Here is a 21,800-nt window from a genome sequence, read left to right on the forward strand (position 1 = left end):
CTCAGTCCCAAAAGTGAGAATACTCATACGCGGTCTAACTGTCAGTTTGTGTGCAAAAGCGAGAGCCACCTCAACAAATCGCGCCCCTTTGGGAATGCATGACGGCGTGGAGAATTCCACCTCTTTGTTTATTACCTGTAGCCCATTGATTTGTCAGCCACGCTTGACCTGCTTTTCTCTCTGATGAAAGGCACATTCACGCTCTACCATGGCATGAGAGATGCCTTTAAGCAGGCAGCAGGTGGAAATTGTAGCCTCGACCTAATGACATACATTCTTAATAATACGGTCAAGAAAGCGCAACCGGTTTTGTATTGAAAAATGGGCGGGATCTAATCAGGGCTTTAGGTTCACTGGAAATATCAACTAAGGCCGGCTCCCTCCGCATGATCCCGGCAACCCCTCAATTTACACAGAGGGATAATTCACCCGACCCGATGGGAAGACGCCATTAGCGGGGAAGCATGCTGCGCCAGTTCATTTGGTTTCATCCGGTCACGAATGAGGAAGAGAAGACCAAACGGACGGCAAAATGGACACGGATCACATCAAGAAAAAAAGTCATCATATCCGAGAGGGGGCAAAAGTACCTCGCAGTCGATGCTCAAGCAGAAGCCCTTTCTATCACTGAGCCATGATTGGAGCTTCAAAGGGCTTATTTGGGCGAGGTACGGAGTGGAAATTAGAGAAAGTAATACAGTGGGCCCCCGGTTTACGAGGTTAAACCGTTCCGCGGTTGGGATCGTAAAGCGAATTCGTCGTATGGCGGGCAATCCAAAGCTTTGTTAATTAGCTAATTCGTGTAAAACCCCAGGTAAAAACATTAAAACAGTATATTTTAAAAATTGGTATCCACATAGTATACTAAGTGCAACATATATATAATACAATCAGAAAGCATAATAAATAAAAAAACATAGGATTTATTTACCTTTGTGTGACGCTTGTTATGGCCGTATTCCATATTAAGGGTAGCCTTACCATATAAATCATCTTCTTACTTCTCACTTCTCTCTTTAACATCACTAGCAATTCAAGGAGACCCAATTCAAGTTTGAATTAAGCACTAAAATGCAAAATAAATACAAAATTGAAAGCGCTCTCACAGGAGATCAAGTCTTTAGGCAGCCATCTTTGTAATCCAGTGCGCCGACCAATAGCGGACAAGCATCTTCGTGACCCCACCACGCTGACCAATAGTAGACCGGTATCTTAGGGAGTGGAGACGCCGACCAATAGCAGACCAGCATTGTAGTGATGAGTTACAGCGGAGGCAGTTTGACGCCAACAGAAAATAAGAGCATTTACCTAGTAATACCTCAAGAGGGAGGCAAAACGTCAAAACACAACCAACCCCACAGCTCATGACAGTTGTTGATAATAAAGCGGGACAAATGCCTTGAAGACGGGACGAAAACACTCTGTATTCCACATTATGTCGTGAAAAAAATATAAGCCAGGGACGCCGTAACCAGGCTGTCCACTGTACATCAAAAAAAAAAAAGGCTGAGGTACGGGACCAAAGCAACTTGTAACTAAATGGTTACGTTTAGGATGTATGGCCTTGTGTCTAGATAGCCATTTTTCTGTCACTGCAAGATGGAGAAGGAAACTGTGGGGGCTGTTGTCACTGTACATTTCACTGAAGGACATTCCAGCAAACCTGACTCCATGCCTCCATATTGATTCCGCATCAAAGATACTTCACTTCTCTGCACTCGTCACTATTATGTGTCATCCCGATGTCACCTGAAATCAATAACCATCTTGCAGTCACACCCTCTGTATTCAATATCATCACCAACACATTGGTTAGCATCATGGAGCATGTGTGTACTGTATGTTCTGGTTAAACCAAGAAGTCGGCGACAGAGATCTTTAATCATACTGATTCGGAACTTGATTCCACTCTTTAAAGTAAACAAAGGCTCAGTTGTCGGATTGTTTTCTAAACACCGATGACCAACCGGTGGGTCATTGAACGGTGACCCGCAAACAGTCCAGGGTTGGCTGTACCAGTTAACGGAGCATTCCGCCGACGGTGAGGTGCAGCCACCTGCGCTGGCTCACGGGAGGGGGTCTGTACACCGGAGCAAGGAGGGGGAAGGGGGAGGCAGTTTGTGGAACGAGAGCCGTTCCATCTGGTGGCCCGCTCACCTTCGCTGATGAATCGAGCATTGCTCGGATAGCAGCTGTTGCTAAGGTGATGGGCTCGCGTGCACATGAGGAAAAAGAGCTCCCGGTGCACAGACGCAGGTGTATGCTCATTATGAGGGGTTGACTTTGTATAACCTCAGATTAGGAGAGTCTATTCTTTATTCCGGGCGGAGCGATTGACGAGTGACGAGAGCTTAGCACGTCTCTCAGCGAAGACTCTAAATTAATGTTTTAGCCGGAACGACACCAACCAAGACCAAGATCAAGATATCGAGAATAGAGAGTATCGTGACTGACTGAGACCAAGAATCTTTGGGGCTAAGACAAAACCAAGACTTCAGTCCAAGACGAGACCAAAGTTTTTGAAGGTTGTGACAAGACTAATATTTTTTCATTTCGAGACCGGGACAAGACCAAGATCATATATTAAAGCAAACACACACATACACAAAGTATATACATTTTTTTTTACATTATGTTTGGAATAGAAACAAATTAACCTTGTTTATGAAGTAATACAATAAAACAAATCTCTTGGTTCAGTTCTGTTGATGTAAAAATGTCTTTGATTCCAAGACATGACTGTTAAAATGTGGTCTTGAGACTAAGACAAACAATACTCTAAATTGTCACTATATGTCTGGCAATCAGTCCAGGGGGTACCCGGGTCCAGATAATACATTCTCCCAAAGAGGACAAAATAATGGATTCCTCTTAACTACATTTGCCCCTCCGCTGATTGGTGACAACTTGCAACAAAACTGCTTTAGTTTTCGCAAATCTCTAGTTTTACATGTGAAAACACCTTCGATTTTTGTTAAAATGTGGTCTCAGGTCTAAGGCCTACTTGAGAACTGCAACACTACTCTAAATGTCTGGTGATCGGTCCAGAGTTTACCCGGGTCCAGACCGTCCACAACCCCAATGAGGACAAGATAAGATCCATCTTGGCAGGACTTGTGATAACTTGATTTGTCCCTCTGCTACTTGTTGACAACTTGCAACAACATTTTGTTTGTTTGTGCAAATCTCTGTTTACTTCTATAAATGAAAAAATGCTTTCGATTGGGAGACAAGACCGGTAAAATGTGGTCCAGAGTTTAAGGCCAACTCGAGAACTGCAACAGTACTCTGAATTGTCAATATCTGTCTGGTGATCGGTCCGGAGTTTACCCGGGTCCAGACCGTCCACAACCCCAATGAGGACAAGATATGGATCCATCTTGGCAGGACTTTTCATGACAAAATTTGTCTCTCTGCTATTCAGTGACAATTTGCAACAAAACTGTGTTAGTTTGTTTTTGCGATCCCAGTGTTATTCTGCATTATTTTGACTTAACTGTGCACAACGACAGGCGGGAATAAACAAGTGTCAGCGCTAATTGTGTTCCATGGCCCCCACAAAGTGGCGAGAGTGGTGACGCGCCAAGGGACCAAAACAACTCTACGCCGCCTTCTCCAATCTCCCATTAAGCGGCCCCCTAAAATGGCCGGCCAGTCAACAAGTGAGTAATGAGATCTAATAAGGCCGACGCCGAAAAAAACGAAAGCTTAAGAGAGCTGTTTTCTTTTCATAAATCGGTGGAAATGAATCGAGCGTAACTGTTAGCTAAGTGCCTCGGAGGGGTGGACCGTTTTACATGCGGATTAGCGTGCATATCGCCATCATCGCGCGCTGATGTGACGGCTTGATAGACTCTGTGTCTTTGATGCCTCGCAAGGCATGGGGGCCCCTTTATCCCTTTTTTTCGCCCGTCTTCTGGAACACACTGATCCGGCTCCTCCGAGCCGGTGGAGATGGCGAAGATTGGATTGTAAGACGTCCGCGTATCGCTTGTTGCCACTTATATCATACACCTTGTAAATGATAGCGTTGTCATGCCGACAGACGTGCTAAAAGAATATTTTCGGAGCCGAACGCGATGAAACATTTTAGCATTCATTCGGCGGCCGCGTCGGCAGCTTCTTAATCTCCCGCCGCATATCTTCATTATCTAAAAGTGTGCTTTCATCTTAATTCCATTTTCATCCATCAAGCGTTTGGGGAGGTTTGACCTTGCCTGATCTCACCTAAGATAGTAAGGCTGGGGCAGAGGGGGGGGGGGGGGGGGGTGGAATCGGGCTAGAGTGACAGAGATGGGAAGTTGTGAGATAAGAGGCCGCGATTGTGATGATGAATGCGGATGGAGGGATGGCGGGACATGACAGGGAGAAATGCGGCGGAGGGAAAATACCACCGGCGCAAACTTCGGCGGCCTGTCAAATCTGTAAGTTGAAGTTATTGTGTTTTTCATAAGGCGGACGAGTAATCGTAATTTCTCTTTCGGTTCATTTACCCTTGGCTTTTTCCACCCCCACCCATTCTCACCCGTGGTATTTTAGGTGGTAAAAAAATAAAAACATATATATCATTGCTAACCACACTATAACAATGTCATCTTATTGAAAATGATTTGTCAAATATTGCTTCTTTGTTGATTTGGTCACAGATTTACGACGCAGATAAATTGGAAGAGGTGTTTCGCAAATGAAGTTGAAGGCAATTGGAGGGTCGTGATATTCGAACAGGGTTTCTGAAGGGTTCGCCAAATAAAATGTAATGCAGCTTGACGCTGTGACAGGAGGAGTACATTCGTTCTTTCCAAATAAAGAGCAAATTGATTGGAACATGAAGCAACTTCTTGATAAATTGCGTTATAGTGACTCTTTTGCAGTTTGCAGATGTGATACAGATCCCTCCTCTAACGTTGCTGCATAAAATATACATCTATCACTACAGATGCTTTTTCAAGGTTCAATACACAGATGGCAGAGCACTCAAGACATTTTTCTCCTTCTAAAAAGGCTTTACTCAGTTTAGTGGGTACTTGGCTGAAAAAAAATATTTCACAGGGGCTACGTCATTAAAATAAGGTTGGGGGCCACCACATTAGAGAGGAAATTGATAGGAGAACATTATTTCAGGAAATATTTCTCATATTTGTCTTTTGTTGTTACGTTTTTCTTGTGTGAAATATGCGGCTCATCTTAATAATTGTTAGGGAAACTGATTTTAATCATTTGTTTTCCTCATTGTATGCGTCATAATCACTAATGTGGTGGATGGAAGCTGTTACACGCCTGTGTGTGTGGTACGATAAGGAGTCTTGGAAAAGGAAATGATGGCGTGAGGGAATAATGGGTGTTTTTTTTTTTTTTTTTTTAAAGATGATGAGTTGAATGCATTCTCCATCCCCCGCCAATCTATCTTCGTTTCCTTTTGGATGGCAGCCCCAATCTCCTAATGACAGAGGGCGGTAAATAAAGTTGTTTATCATCGGCACCAGGACTTGGCAAAATATGGCCCATGGCCCATATGGTCCAATAAATGGAACATTTTAAACACTGCTTCATCTTATGTTCTTATTTATGTATTAAATATTAGTTAATCTTAAGATGATGTGAATTCACAACGATTGGAAATGAAGCGTAATGATACCATATTGTTTTATTCGAAGAAAAAAAAAAATAATGCATACGTATGCATACGTTTCAGTATTTTTTTTTGTTTGTTTTTGGCCCGTCTCCTTTTAAATATCAAATGCAACCCTGTAGCACAAAAATGTGTCCGTCCCCGTCTGTCTGGCCCCTCTGTCTGACAGTTCACGTTTTTATGCTAATGTTCATTCAGCATCAAAATGTTCAACGTAGCGAAACAAGTTAGCGTCTCCTTCTCACATCTGTGACAGCGAATGCGAAAAGTCGCATCGGGCCACGACGCATCCACTCCCGGCCAATCGCCGTGCTCCCTGCTGACATCCATGGCTATGTCACAACAAGTTGACGTTGGCGGCAACCGCCGGCCCTCCGCGACCTGACAGTAGCGGGCCACTGGTCAGACGCGGTGACGGATCCTCAAACATGACGCCCGCATACCTCAATTCAAGCCAGAGCGGGTGGGGAGTCCTGAACTGACACATTAAGATGACAACGGCAGGAAGCGTGACACACTCAGAGACACACGAGGCCCAACTGTGTCAAGCCGGTATCCTCTAAAAGGTCCTCTTGGGGTCGGTTACCTCTAGTTAATCATATGCCCGAAACAAAATGGAGGAATGCATGGCTAAGTTGTAAAATTGTCCATTTAAGTCTGACTCGGGTCTCGTTTGGAGTCCCCCCGCCCCCGGAATGCACTTCGAGGATGCGAAGGTTATTTGCTTGACGACAGCGGTCTATCTCAAAGCAACAGGATACCACCAAGGGTCAATTTGAGGACTCTGATCCCTCAACCGCCTTCCCAAAGCAAACCAATAAACACTCTGGCCGAGCTTGTGGTGATGTTCAAATGCATCCCCTAAGAATACTATCTGTTTCGCCAGTGACCTAATCCGCCTCTTGAAGAGCAATTAAAAGTTTAGCGCAAACTCAAAGAAAGTAACTGTGTGATCTTTCCCTTTTCTGTCCCCCCTCACCCCAATCGTCTCAGCGGCCGCTAGCGCCCGGCGCATGCTAATATGAAAGGGTAACAATGGCACAATTCCAAAGACATTCCAAACACGGTGGGGGAAAAGAAAAGATTTCAAGGGGGTACTCGACGGAGGGGGAAGAAAAAAAATGCCCATTTATTCAAAAAATTGGAATCCGGCTTTCCCTTTCACTTCCCCCCTTTGCTATCTAAAGAGGGTCATGGGAAGACTAAAAACAAAACTCAATCGCGACTCTTTCTGCCTCGATACACCACTGGAAGGGATCCTCTTGAGATCGCTAAGAAGTTGGAAGAATTGGTCCTGGAAGATTCAAGTGTTAAGTGTTCAATTCACAAAAATTGCCACTTGATATAAAGACAAAAACTGCAAGGACTAGCATCATTTTTTGGTGTGTTTTCATGCTGGTAATGCTGTAGTCACCAGTAAGAGCAAAACAGAAGCAGCAGCAAAAAGCAAAAAAAAAACAGTCAAACTTCAAATACCCTTTGGTTACCGGGCAAGTCTATGAGAACTGAGCAACAGCCGGGTCCAGCGTGTTTCTAAGATCTTGGCAGGAACTGGGGATAACTGGTAACCAGCTGATCTTGCTGATGTCACCAATTACCAGCAGAGCAACAACAGGATGTTGGTCTTATTGCTGGAGCGACTTGTCCAGCGGCCAATGGTTGGAACCTTGGCTGCTTTGCTTTTTCTGGCAACACCAGAATGAAACCACGTGCTAGTTTTATTTCTTTTTCTTTTTTGCGGGGGAGTCAAAATGATGCGTTGTTTCTTTCCGCAGCTGCTAAATCAATCTATTGCTCTTCATTGTGTTTGCACATTTTAGGAAAATACAAAAAAACGGAAACTGTGTGTGTGTCCTTGGATGACAAGCTGTGTAAAAGGGCATCGGATGAAGTATTGTTTGACGCTAAGTAGGGCAGGACACACTTTTTTTCACTCAAATTCAAACGGTGAACTCGCAAAAGTCGTTTCTCCGGGAGTCTCGGGTGTTTTTTGCGAGTCGCTACCCTGGTTTCTTCTCCTCATCCTGTCGTTCCTTACGGGAGGAATGTGCATGCGGAGGCGGCACACAGAGGAGACGGGGAAGGAAGTGAAGAAGAGAGTCGGAGCTTGACGGTGGGCGGGGGTTGGGAGCGGCGTTTGGGCGAAGTGATCACTCGGGCCAGAACGTGATACCTTTGACTCGGCGGGAGTCTCTTCTGAGGAAGCCGCTGTAGTTCCTGCCAACATTCCAGAGACTCACCCTTATTTAAATTCCTCAGGTCACTCACCTATGAGACCATCCAGAATCCACCGTTTGTGTTTTGACTTTGGACAATACCGAGACTGTGTTTTTAGGATGACCCGTAATAAACTGATCTTCAACCCGATAGAGCCTCAACCCACCCGGATCGGGTTGCACTCGATGACCGCCTTGGACGTTCACCTTGAGGGCATCTCTCTCATCTATCACTGGGGCGTATCTGACGATTGTTCAAATTCACACGAGTAGAATTACAGAAGGCCTTATCTGCCAAGACCGGGATACATGTTGACTGGTGTAATGCGGATACTTGGCGCTCTCAGCATCTCGGGTGGCGTATCCCAGGCCTCCGTCTGCTTTCCCATTAAAAATGAAACGCGGCTTCTTCATTTCAAACTTGATTGCCGATTTTTCGCTTACTCACTCACTCGACTCTTCCCGCTCCTTCCATCTCCCTGTATCCATTCATCTTTATTGCCATCTGCTAAAGGTTTTTACAGCTGGAGTTACACACCGCCGCGGAGCGCTAGATTCTAAATACCATGTTCGTGTATCACTAATTCCAAACAACGTGCTAACCATTTGTGAGGGGTGGGGAGGGGGTGTCTCGCTGACAGTTCAGGGCCGAAGGAAATGAAAATCAAATCTGGGGTCACACATTATTGGCGTGAATGCTGTTTTCATTGGCCGGACCCGCACTTGAATCACAAAAGCCGCATGTTTTCCTTCCCCTCCCAGACAGGAAATAGGTTGGGTTAAGCCTCCAAATCTACCTGCGACTATGTTTGCGTTGTTCATCTCGAAGGATTGCAGCTTTGCTCAATCACCCGTGGCTGTCGCAGCTGGCTTTCAATCACAGGCGCTCCCCCCCGCCCCGCTTCCCCCGTCGGCCCCCTCGGAGAGGACCCGGCATCTGGTAACCATAAAGCAAGCGAGTGCTAACTTGTAATGAAAGTCGTACGTTAAAAGCCGCGCTACTCGGGCTGGGCGCAGCGTGGGGTTAAGCCATGCACTTTGTGCGTTGCTACGTCTGCGTTTCAGCATACAAGCAGGGCAACACGATGAGATTTTGATCTTTTTTTTTTTTCATCTTTGGATTCAAGAACGACAAATCCCCCAATCCCGGATCCTAGTCCGGGGCTGAAAATATCCGCGGTACCACACTGCGCCACTTTCTGAATTACCATTAGCATAAACAAACTTGTCTCTCAAAGTGATTTGTCGCAGGGACTTTTATTAGCTTTCCGCTGGGTCAGCCTAGTAAAACACGGTCTAAAGTAATGGTGGGGAATAAAAGCTTTTCCTTTTACAAGTCGGGCTTGGAATGTGTTTGCGCATTTGTGTGCGAGCCGTTCTCTCGTTGGATTTGATTGGCAGATGGGTGAACCTTAGGGCCAGGGGGTGGAAAGGGGGCATGTTGTCGGTCAGCCTTAACAAATGCAAGGGTCCTGAGTGGGGGTCAAGTCCGTGCTGCGGCTATGTCCACCATAACACTGACGGACAGCTTATTTTTTAGTTAGTTCACTGCAAAAGCAGAGAGGAAAACATTCACAGATTTGGCTGAGAGCACCTTGTTTGAGTTAGTGTACAGGAAACTAAAGGTACCGCTGAAAATGACAGAAAACTACAATCGAAAATAGCCTCAAATCTATTAATTGGTCAGCCACTTCAATCAGACGGTTATAGCCCCTAAACATCGGTTTAAAATATTCGACCTAAAGTGATAAATATGGTAACAAAGTTGATAAGCAATGTCCTTATAACTTCATAAATTAAATGCATTGCGCCACACAATATGCTGTGGGAACCAAAAAGAAAAATTTTATTTTTCAATAGGTACCAGTCCAGAGGTCAAATTGTTAAGACCCGCATATAATTGACACTCATTGAAATGCATTGGTCTGACACAAACGCTATATAATTTAGCATAATGTTTTACGTAATTGGCATATTAATCGACAAGCTGTATTTTTTTTCTGCCAAAAGCCTGGATCTTTCCCCAAATATTCAAATTATTCAAGCCCTAATTGCCAGCGCACCCCACAAAAAAATAAATAAAATTAAAAAAAAAACTCAAAATAGACTATTCCACGGTACAGTGACTTAGTTACCATACTTTGAGTTTTACCAAATCTGATCTATTTTTCATTTGTGCAGTGACTAAATCGGCCACTAGATGGCAGCAGCCAACTTTGCGACTTGCCGCGTGCTTCGCGTTGAATTTTTTTTTGGGGGCGAACATTTTGAAACTTGTACCTTAGGTGAGGTTTAGCTGCGGATTAAGTTCTATATTAAATAAATTTGGCAATGACTGTTCAGTACTAGCCAGTGTCTCTAAAAAAAAACGCTTAGTTCCACTACGTCGATTTCGGAAAGCAAAGAACGGAATGTTTCTCAGATCGAAAAGTTTGAGAAATGAAAGGAGCAAAGGTCACGGTGCAGATGGTGCTTACAGCAGATTGCGATCCAAAGCCCGCGGCAATCCTGGCGTGAACTCTGTAGTCGCTATGCAAACAAATTAGCTTTCTCCCGCCATCTCACCGCGCAGCAAATAAAAGGAAAGGAAATTCAGGTGAATAAAATATTTCCCCTAGCTTCATTTCCACAAACTAATTTTCCCTTTTCTTTGCCCGAGTGTTTCCAATTCATTAGGCAGCGTTTATTGCATTTGTGTCACTGAGAAAACAGTTTTCCCAGGGACAGTGCGGCACTCCGCTAGACAAATCCACAAGCAGCACCTCACACACACAAAAACAGCGTTCGCGTGCATAAACAAACCAACAAAACCAACATTTAACATCTTAACATCGACTCAAGTGTTGTTACACTCACGGAGCAGTTTTCCTTCTGGGTCCACGGTTTTAATTACACAACAAATGTTTGGCTATCCGAGTGAGATCCGCATGAATATTTATACCGATTCATTTGTTGAGTGTTGATTGTAATTACACGGAAACATGATTTATTGCCAGGATTGCCGCGTGCGCCAGTCAGCCGGAGAAAGAGAACTAGGTGGAAGTAACTAAATAAATGCGCGTTCACAGTCAAGCTGCTCGGTGGGGAAACTCGGGCAAGGATTCAGAATTGTTGAAGGCTGCGTTTACACTGCATGCTTCAAATCACAATTGAGAGTTTTTCACCGAGATGGATTTGGGATGTGCCACGGCGGCGTGAAGAGGAAAAAAAAAAAACAACACAGAATTGAATTTCCTTAGAACGGAAAGACATGAAGGGCGTGAGTGGGAATGACTTGGGACTGTCAGGAAGCAACAATAGCGAGCGAGCTAGGAGTACGTTTGCATCTAATTACAACGCGCATTGACCGTTTGTAGAGCCATTTATTATGATGAGTGCAAAGCCGGTGTTGAATCCATGTCTTTCACCACCTCCCCTTCTGCCGTTACCTCTGTGCGGCACTACGATAGGGAATGAGAGAAACCCAGGCAGCGAGGGAGGAAAAGAAAGAGGCTTCTACTTTAATGAAATGCTCTTACTGCTTAACTCACTGACACTGCTCAATAACGCCTTCGATCAAGCAACGCGTATCGACAGCGGCTCCTCTGGCGAAGACTCCGCCGGATAGGAATGCTCTTATCTTTACCCCGGCGCAGACTGCAGCTTGCTGCTAAAACTCGCCGGGCCCCCGTTCGCCCGGCGTCCTTTTTTCAATAAATAAGTGAAAAGCATCCCCTGCGGCCGATCGCAGAGGCTGAGGAGCAGCCGTGTTTACAGGTCTGGTCCGCAGAGTCCTATCGATGCATTCGCGGGTGTTAAAAGTAATGAAAGTTGTTGGAAACTACTGTAAGAAAACAGCCCTGGTTGCCATTATTGTGAACCCCTGTTATCCATTGTGAATAGGGACAGATCCCTGCCGCTAAACACTCTATAAAGGAGTTTTTATTCGCCTAAAGATTCCATTCGAATTGATTTACTACGGTCCATAGCACCGTGGGAAAAAGGATAATCGGCAAAGCGGCAACTCGTCCATCTAGCGTGTACATAGTCACAAAAACATAAACGACTGCATTCGTTGGTTTCTTAATCCGGCACGAAGGTAAAAGCAAACAGCTCCTTTATAGCATTAGCTAGCATGCTAATAACATCACATGTGGATTAGTACATTACATCAATGGTGTAAAACAATTTTGCAAATCACGTTGTTCAAAGTACTACATTCAGAGGCAATTACTAATGAAAGAACTGAAGACATTTAAAAGCAAAGTAAAGAAAGGAAAGGATCATACCGAGCAAGAGCAAGATTTTGGAAAAATCGATCATAGGAATGCTCGATCATTCTTACAGGAGGATAAATGTTTTTAAACTTGAACGGAAATGTCTTCACACTTAGGCTAGCTTCAGTTAACCCATTTGTGTGAACCCTTCACGAACCCAGAGGACTTCTGCTATTCAAATAGCAATTTTGTGTATGTATTCAGGACCTAAGACATTCAAACCAGTACCATCATTGTAAAATCTGCTCAACATCCGACTGCGAGCCAGTGTAAAGCCTTTAGAAGCCTTTGTTGTGACCCGTAACCGAGCTGCCTGTCTTGGGCTGACTCAGTAATTCCTTAGACTCCCCTTTTGGATTAAACACAATGAAAAACTGTTTGGGAAAACAGGCAAAGTAAACCATGCGGGTTATTAAGAGGCTGCATCGGAAGAGAAGCAAAAAACAAACTTTCACTTTGTATACCCCTTCACAAGCGGAGCAGTCAACCAAATAGAACGTTTCAAAGGCAGACAAAAAAAAAGAACAAAAAAACAAAGAATTAACATTAACAGCACCGGTATTGCACACAATAGCGCCAAAGTAATACTTTTAATGCTTCGGCCTGAGCACAAAAACAGTCGGTGGTGACTTATTAAGTGAATAACATTTCAAATTCTATACAATATCAGGAAATGGGCAGAGTTGCAAATGCCAAACCGCATTTATTTGGGGAACCTCTGTATAGCAGCTAGCTTTAGCCTCAGGGCAAATGCCTTTGACTTTCTTTGGAATCTTCCCAAAAAGCCTCCATACACCTGTCTGCTTTGTTTCTTCCCTGAACTCCCTTCTGAGGACACAACTCCCTCTAAGCGTCCCTTTTATAGTGACCCCCGGCCATTTGGTTTCTCTTGTAGCCGTTTCGCCGAGTGACCTTCTCGGTGGTGAGCCAGCCCCAGGACCCTCACCAGCAGGGATCGCTGCAGAGCTGCTACGACAGTGGCCTGGACGAGTCCGAGACGCCCAGCAGCAAGAGTTCGTCGGGGCCCCGACTGGGCGCCCTGCCCCTGCCCGAGGACAGCTACGAGAGGACCACGCCGGATGGCAGTGTCGGTGAGGCAGAGCACATGGAAAATGGTAGGGGCATACACCGAAAGGAGATTGAGATAAGATAGAGGGAACACATACATGCACATACTGCCCAAAGCGTTCGAGCAGGACGGCAGGTAGACAGTCACCGACGTCCATTGTTGTCGGAGAATTTCAAAACAAACTTTTAACCACTTGCTGCAACAGGATAGAGGATTAGCTGCAATGTGCTGACGTGTATACAACACAGCACATCGGCTTGTAGCCAAATCATCCATCCATCCATCCCATCCATTCACCTGAAACGCTTGTCCTCATTAAAGCATATCCCAGTTCACTTTGGACCAAGAACTGGTTGCCAGTCGGTCACAGGGACGTGCTAGCCACTATCCACCGCGCTGCCCGACAGAATTCCATGACGGCGAAAACTTTCTGACCAACCTTCCCCTTTTTTCTGGAGGCTGCTTTGGATGATTCCTAAAGAACCGAATCTCTGAACTGTATCTCGCCTTGTCTTCGAAATAAAGTGAAAAGGGGGGTGGGGAGGCGCAACCACGGGGGGCTAATACCGTACTTGGATTGGTAAGAAGCTGTGTTGGCAGTTGCTGTGTGTTTGCCTCGAGGCTCGCGTGAAAAAGCTAATATTTCTCTAAACGTGGGATAGACCTGCTGCGTAAAGACTGCAAGTCTTTGAGTGTGACTGAGTGAAGTAGTATGAATTACACCAACATGCATTGGAGAGAATGTGATACTCATATTTCCTGATAAAAAGTAGCATTGCAATAAGGTCCGTATGCTTTATCGGGTCTGGATTCAAGCTTCTCGCAGAGTTAAGGATTTATGGCAGGGGTCTTTAATCTTGGTCCTCGAGAGTCGGCCTCCTGAATGTTTTCTATGGCGCTCGGCTGAAACACACCTGATTCAAATGGTCAATCAGCAAGGTCTGCAAAAGTTCGATAACTATCTCCATCAGGTTTATTGTCGCAGAGAAACAAGCATAACATCCAGGGCATTGGCCCTCGAGAACCAGGATCCCAGAACCCTGTTTTCTGGAAATGTCTTCATACCAGCTTTGATGCCTTCATGTCGTAATGTCGGTATCATTTTCCACTAGCCACAATTTAAGACAAACATGAGGAATAAAAATAATTGGATTAACGGCCTCGTCGTTGCGCTAGACGCACGAGGACTCGGGCAACACAAACAGATGTCCGACGTCAGAGGAGCAGCTGGCTTTAATGCCAACTGATAGGGGACTGTGGCGGGGGCAGATAGGGCTCCCTTCTAGATGCGCGAAACAAAAACAGTCATCGGACAATAGTTCCTCGTTGCTTGTATCTTTAAATCAGGCAGGAAATAATTTATTCCTGCCGCAATCCAAGTGTAAGCGTCCTTAAGAAAGACCTTTGCTCACTCACTTAAACGTGGGTGCTTCTTAAGAGGGTGTCAGTTAAACACATAAGTGTAAAATAAATGCAATTGTCAGAGGTTAGGTCAAATGTTGGCTAGCTGCTCAAGCCTTTGACGGGCCGAGAAACTAACTATACTCATGAGATCCTCCGATTCTTGTCTGTGAGACAAAAACTCCCGTTGAACATTTCTTGTTTTTCATCGTTTGGTTTTAACTTTGTCGTGGACCAGCGGTGAACTTGGGGGTTGCGGTCTCTCATTCTGCCTCCCAATTAGCTTTTGCTTCAGACCCCGCCAATACAAACGCACACCTTTGCGGCGGCTGAGCTCGGGAGTGTCAAAAAATTCGGCGCTAGACATCAGATGTTGAAAAGAGGACGCGTTCACTACAGGATATGACTCCAGTGTACGGCATCTGGAATGTTGCTGCCTTCTTGATCATGATGCGCAGCTGGGCCCCTTCACTTATTCATGAGCTCACCCCCACAAACCATCAGATATTCATAAACGGCCACAGTTCCGAGTCAAACAGCCAATTATATTCATCCGAAGATACCAGTGCCCGTCTACTGATCAGCGCGTCGCTCGGAGGAGTGGCGGTGTCTTTTCCCAACCTCTTGGACTTCATCTCCAAATAAACAAGCCGCCCCAGCATCCCGAGCGGAGGGGTGCAATGTCAAAACTCGGATTCGGAACAGCCGCCGGCGCTATGTGTCAGAGTTGGCGGACTCCAGTCACATGACCTGACTCCAGTCAGAATTAATTTTACAACTTGGGACGAAAACTTATCAAGGACTCGACTTTCACTTGATATTCATGAGTCTGATGTACATGACTAGGCAAATTCTGCTTGTTTATGTTTGAAAATCTGCAATTCGACGCCAGTGAGGCATTTGTTTTATTTTTGAAAGAATCGTTATTTCCTTGTCGTGCTCACCAATCTGCCAACACTCCCAGTACGCTATGATGCCGAGTGCAGAGGCCACTTCATGAAACGAGAACCACGGCAAGAGCTCTGAGCGTTCTAAAATTTGTATTCCAGCATTATGTTTTTGAAAAAAAAAACAATAGCGACAGTCGATGTTTGCAAATCAAAGATAAGAGACACAACCGCAATGTCATCCAATTGAATCCGCTACTATAAAAAGACACAACGACAGGTAGGCAAATCAAATTGACGGTTTAGCTAACTGATGGCTAGTTGTTTTTGCACTTTGGAACCATTAAAAATAACCGTGTTTTGGGCAGTTGTTCTCCTCGAGCATGGATGTCAAAATCCAGTCCAGGGCCGATCACCCGCACGCATTTGATGTTTGCCTCTCAAACACAACTGCTTCAAATGATTATGATCATTTTCAAGCTCCTGCGGAGTTTGCTGATCTGAATCAATTGAATCAGGCGTTCTGGGGAGAGAAACCTGGAAAACACGGAGGACTCTGGCCCTCAAGGACCGGAGCTTGACACCTGTGCCCTGAAGGCATTTCAGGATCTACGTGGAATTTTAACAGGGTTCCTGCAAGTCAAAATTCTTTTCCAATGTGGAATGTATGAATTAGAAATGGAGCACCCAAAAAAGTTTCAGAACAAATATACTAGGGGATTCATCAGTAGCGTCAGAATGAATAGAATGCCTTTATCGTCTTTGAATAGCAAGTATACAAGGAAATTTGAAAAGCAAACACTATACCCGTACAGTATTTAAGTTGTGGCTCAGAGAGACTTTCTAGATTCGGCCATAGTAACTTGGAACTGGCTTGAAATAGAAGGATAACACTTGTGCCTTACTCCCACCCGCAATGGTGTAGCGGCCACATGACAAGGTCTGCGGCATTCGAGCAGCGGTATGACTCACAGAGATGTGTCAATGCGATCCACGAAACTCTTTAGCTTAGCTTGTTTGGACAGAATTTACCGTTCCCGGGGAAGGCGATTGCCCATCTGTATGTTTTCTGACAACTTTGCAGGCGAAGCGAGTCGCGGGGAGCCAGAAAATCGTTAAAACACTCCCGCAAGCCAAGGCGGCACCTTAAGGATGATCACTTGCAGATAGAAGAACCTTTTACTGGCCCGGACATCACTGAGAGTTCATTCACGCCGACTGCCGAGACGGATGAAGAGTGCAAATATATTGCAGCCTCTAAAAAGAGTAATAGCTCATCCGAACGTGCCTCCCGCACTCTTTTGCACTGGCTGCCAGACAGGGGAGCTAACGTTTGCCTTACTGGGAGATTACAAATGTCGCGGCGGGTGATACGACAACGGGGAAAAAAAACAGATGTGGGGAAATTTGGGCGGTTTTCTTTACCTTCATTTTCAGTGGATTTATTGATTTGTTTATTCATTTCTTTTACTGCGAGAGCTTCCTGGCTATATATGGTCGTGTCTCGCAACTTGCCAAAGCCCGGTTAATAACGAGTGTGCGTGTTAACGAGGCAGGCCCGACGGTGTGGGCCAGATGGCAAAGAAAGTGTGTTTAATTAAAACCATTCATATTTCAAGAGCGAGAACGGCAATAGTGCTGGTCTTAGGGTTGATTTCCCCAAACGGGGTAGAGGGATGGTTACGCAGGCAGAAGGCATGTGCATTATCCATCCCCCTCCCAAAGGTCACGGCCCATGTGTGCGCGCAAATTAAAACACCAGGATGCAAAATGGCAATAAGGACAGAAACTGAGCCCATTACAAAATAATGGATGTATGACTTTGCGCTCAGGCATGGTTGCAAAATTTCAGAAATTTGGATCAAATCACAACTCTCTCTCTCTCTCATATATATATATATATATATATATATATATATATATATATATATATATATATATATATTAGGGTCTCGAAGCGCCAGAAGGTTCAAATTGTAAATAAATCTCTAGGCATTAGTAGACAATCTGCATCATTAAAAGATGAATGTGCCAACACTTAAACCTGGTTTTTCACAAAACTATTGAAGATTCAAGAGTTTTATTGTCGTATGCCGAGTAATAGCACACGATGAAACTCTTGTTCTGTGCGGACTACATTCCATAATTGAGCAAATAATAAGGTAGGCAATTAAAAAAACAACGAGAAAAAAAAAACAGTAATTGAGCAATTAGGGCAGTAAAAATTAACCACGAATAAATGAATGGATTTACATTTTGAGCATTACGTATGCTCATATTATGTAAATACTGTACATGTAAACATAAATACCTTTAAATGATATATAGCTTGACAAACCTATGCTAGTTTATGTCTTGTCCATTTTATGGTGTTCACATTATGAACTAGAATTTACATCTTTTCATATGAAAAGATCTTGTATGGTTAAATACACAAATTGTCAGGGTAGCATTTTTTTTCTTTTGCTTCTTGTAGATTTGAAACCACGTGCCTCTATCCATCACTCGCTCCTCGCCGCCCCTATTTCTTTTCGTGATATCCCCCAAGGCGAGGCGACAGTGAGCGAGATAGGCAGAACAAGAGGACCCGGTGAGATAACGCGAAGCGAGGGACCCGACGGCGAGGAGATGGCCGCCGAGCGAATGACTAACACTGCAGAACAGAAGCTCTGAAAGCAGATGGAACAGCGGGAAGGCGGGAGAGGCCCAGGCAATAGAGAGGGAGAAAATTAATTAATGAATGTTAAAAAAAAAGAAAGAAGGGAAGACGTAGAGGCGGGGGAAAAAAAAACGAGGCGTCGTCGGATAAGACGCCGGTGGGGAGTGGCGGCTGACAGAGACGTGATTGATCACAGCTCGGCTAGAGCAGGCAGGTATTCAAATCATACCCTTGTGTCGCATCCAAAGGTCCGGCTTCCTTCTCGCTGCCTCTGCACGCAAGTGCGCGCGAGCCATAAAACCCCCATTGTGCACCCCCAAAATCCCTTAATGTGGACAGACACATTCCTCAGGAAAAGATGTATCTCATGGGAAGAGAGGATTTGGACGGAAAAGCAACATAAAATCCACCTTTATGAACAAGTCAAAATTGCGTGTTAACAAAAAGAAAAAGATAGTATTACTCGATAATAGAAATTGAGGCATATTGTTGAATTGTTGACTATATATTTATATATAGGGTTACGGCGTCCCTGGCTTACGTTTTTTTCCCGTTACGATGTGGAATACTGAGTTTTTTCGTCCCTTCTTTAAGGAATTTATCCCGCTTTACGATTAACATCAACAACTGACCTGATGGAATTGGTTGTGTTTTGTTGTTTTGCCTCCCTCTTCAGGCGTTTTTAGGTAATTGCTCTTATTTTCTGTTGGCGTCAAACTGCCTCCGCTGTAACACATCACTACAATGCTGGTCTGCTATTGGTCGGCGTCTTGACTCCCTAAGATACTTGTCTACTTTTTGTCAGCGTGATGGTGTCACGAAGATGCTGGTCTGCTATTGGTCGGCGCACTGGGGAAAAAAGACGGCTGCCTAAAGACTTGATCTCGTGCGAGAGTGATTTCTATATCGTATTTATTATACATTTTAGTGCTTAATTCCAACTTGAATTGGATATCCATGAGTCCCAAGATTGCTAGTGATATTGAAGAGAGAAGTAAGAAGATGATTTATATGTAAACAAAGCAGGAGATAATCAAGAAATATGAAGAAAGCTAAGCTAGCCTAGCCTAGGCTAGCCTTACTAGGAAATATGGCCATAACAAGCTTCAACTCAAAGGTAAATAAATCCTTTATCTATTTTTTTATTTATGTTATTTAATTGTATCCATGTATATTATATATAAGTAGCACTTATACTATTTTGATACCAATTTTTAATATGTATATACAATTTTGTTTTGAGCTGGGGTTTTACACGCATTAGCTAATTAACATTGGTTTGGATTGCCCACTATATATATATATATATATATATATATATATATATATATATATATATATATATATATATATATATATATATATATATATATATAAATATATGGCCTCATTTTATTAGATCAATAGTTGTTGTCGTTGGATTGGAAGGCAGCAACCTAATGGAATCGGTCATAATGATATGAGTTAAAAAATAAGAAACAAAATGATACTTGACCTCTGATACCCTCAAGAAACAAAATAAATTTTAGAGCCGTTTTAAACTGAATTTTACATGAAATGAATGAAATGTGTTTTTCCACCACGTTGGAGCCAAGAAATCTAAATGCAATAGCAAGCGGCAGAACCATTTCTGAACTCGTTGGTCCCTTGGAGAGCGCCTTTGTTTTGAATATGAATACATGCTAAAATGTGCTCAATCGCCAAGTGATTTTTTTTTTTTTAGTTGTGACAAACTCGCACACTTACACACACAAAACAGTTTGTCATGGCGGCGCAGAGACATGATTGTGTTTTTAATGAGGTCCTGCAGTCATGTTTATATGCAGCGAAGCAGAAGTCTGGCTCCGATTCAAACAATTGTCGCCCCCTTTTTCTGCAGCTAGCATTGCGCGGCTATAGCATGCATAACAGGTGTAGCGTTTTGGTGCTTCCCCTCCCACATACATCTTATTTCTACAAAAGGGGGGGGTGAATGAGCTGTAAGACTGGGAACGCGGTTTGTTGTCATTCCTTTGACTAGCTAATTGTGCCAGGACTGTGCATATGTTGCTGACTTCACGCCAAAAAAAGGGGTATCCGTTTTTCTTTTCACACTCGGGCTGACATACAACAAAAAACACAGACTCGGGCGTTCGCGCATTCTGTACGTTCGACACTCGGACCGCGGCGCCTCATGCATTCATTCATGTAGCCGCCAAACATATCTCAGCGCTACCAACATACACCCGGTGCATAATAACTCCCGGGAACAAGTTTTCCGAGGCTACGCATTCACTTCACGCGTCGCCACGACAACAGGGCCGCGCGGTTTTAATTCGTGTCTTCTGTGGTGATTGCGAAATACAACTCGCTCGTCTGATTGAGGAGCGTGTTTGCGGCGCGCAGCAGATGTAGCGCGCCCGCAGCAGACGTGAATCCCTCGTTTTAGGAAATCACCGCCAAAAAAATTGGACAGAGATATCGGCCGCGTGTACACACTTCCTGTTACGCCATTGATTATATTCCCTGCTGGATAGAGATATCAATGCTTACACACACTTCCTCGCCATTTCGACCTTTCAAGATAGGAATCACCAAAATGTGTACATATACTGTATATATATATTTTTTTTTACCCCCTCGTCGATGTTTGTGCTTGTTCTCGTCCGAATCCAACGTTTGTATTATGTATGCGGCAACTGGTGCCCGCTAGCTGCTTAACCTTTGCCATTTGAGATGCTTGTCGAAATAAATCCGAAGTTCTAGGCTGAGAGAAAAGCTTGCTGCCTTTACTTTTCCAAGAAGGCGACAAATTTTCCTATTCTGGTGGTGAACTGATCGCTCTCGGTGTTATTAATCTGGAATTTTGTGTTTTAGGGGATGTTAGTAGTCATACCAAGAATTTTTCTCTAGCTATTTGCTAGTAACTTGAAGCCTTGAGATACTGGACTAAGAGGTTCTCTAAGATACGAACCATGCTTTATAAAAGTAAGTTGAGGAAACAGTGAACAAGTCATCAAACTGAAAAAAAAAAGAAGAGAATTTGATTTTGTGTTTTTAAATGAGAAAGAACGGAAGGAGAAAATGAGAAAGGCCCCAAAGGCTTCATGCTAATGCTAATTAGCATCTGGTTTATGATTTTAACCATTAACAGTTTGGAAAATAGTGAAAAAATTATGAATCCCCCAAAAATGACAATTATATCTTGTTTTTCAAATGAGAAAGAAAGATAGGCCCCCGCTAGCTTCAAGCTAATGATAATTAACATCCGGGTTTAGGCAGTTGATTGCAAAAAATGTTTCAACAAAACATAGATATGACAATGTTCAGTTATATAGTCTTTATCCTCCATGTAGAACAAGTTATATTTACTGAAAAAACAAATATTTTGTGTTTTTTAATGACACAGGAAGGCCCCAATGGCTTCATGCTAATGCTAATGTGCTGTTTTTGTGATAGCAAACAGGCAAAGACTGTCTAGAACTCAAGTGATTCATAACAGATGTAAGTAACTCTCTGTGGACAAACTTTGCTGGCAGTGATTAATTAAAGCAGCATTTTTTTTTTTTTTCATTTAATTGGGGAAGCCTAGAACCGATTCATGGCATTTCCATTCATTTCAACGGGAAAAGATGATTTGAAAGTCACCATCACCGCTTTTCTAGTGGATTTTTGATGTCTATAGCAGACATTGGCAGTGAATG

At 43.9% G+C, this 21,800-nt stretch overlaps 1 protein-coding gene across 5 annotated transcripts in view; it reads left to right on the forward strand.

Moving 5' to 3' along the window:
• Positions 1–21,800, forward strand: part of pcdh7b (protocadherin 7b) — a 126,827-nt gene that overhangs the window by 51,241 nt on the left and 53,786 nt on the right. For 2 of the 5 annotated variants that reach the window (XM_088426152.1, XM_088426179.1), the window contains exon 2: positions 12,997–13,216. The exons of 2 other annotated variants lie outside the window; for them this stretch is intronic. In XM_088426152.1, the coding sequence (XP_088282278.1) occupies positions 12,997–13,216 (220 nt within the window). The remainder of the gene's footprint in view (positions 1–12,996; positions 13,217–21,800) is intronic. One more of the 5 variants, XM_088426161.1, reaches the window with a different exon arrangement.

This window comes from Hippichthys cyanospilos, chromosome 1, assembly GCF_059441005.1.
Source record: "Hippichthys cyanospilos isolate Australia breed blue-spotted pipefish chromosome 1, RoL_Hcya_1.0, whole genome shotgun sequence".
Classification (NCBI taxonomy): Eukaryota; Metazoa; Chordata; class Actinopteri; order Syngnathiformes; family Syngnathidae; genus Hippichthys; species Hippichthys cyanospilos.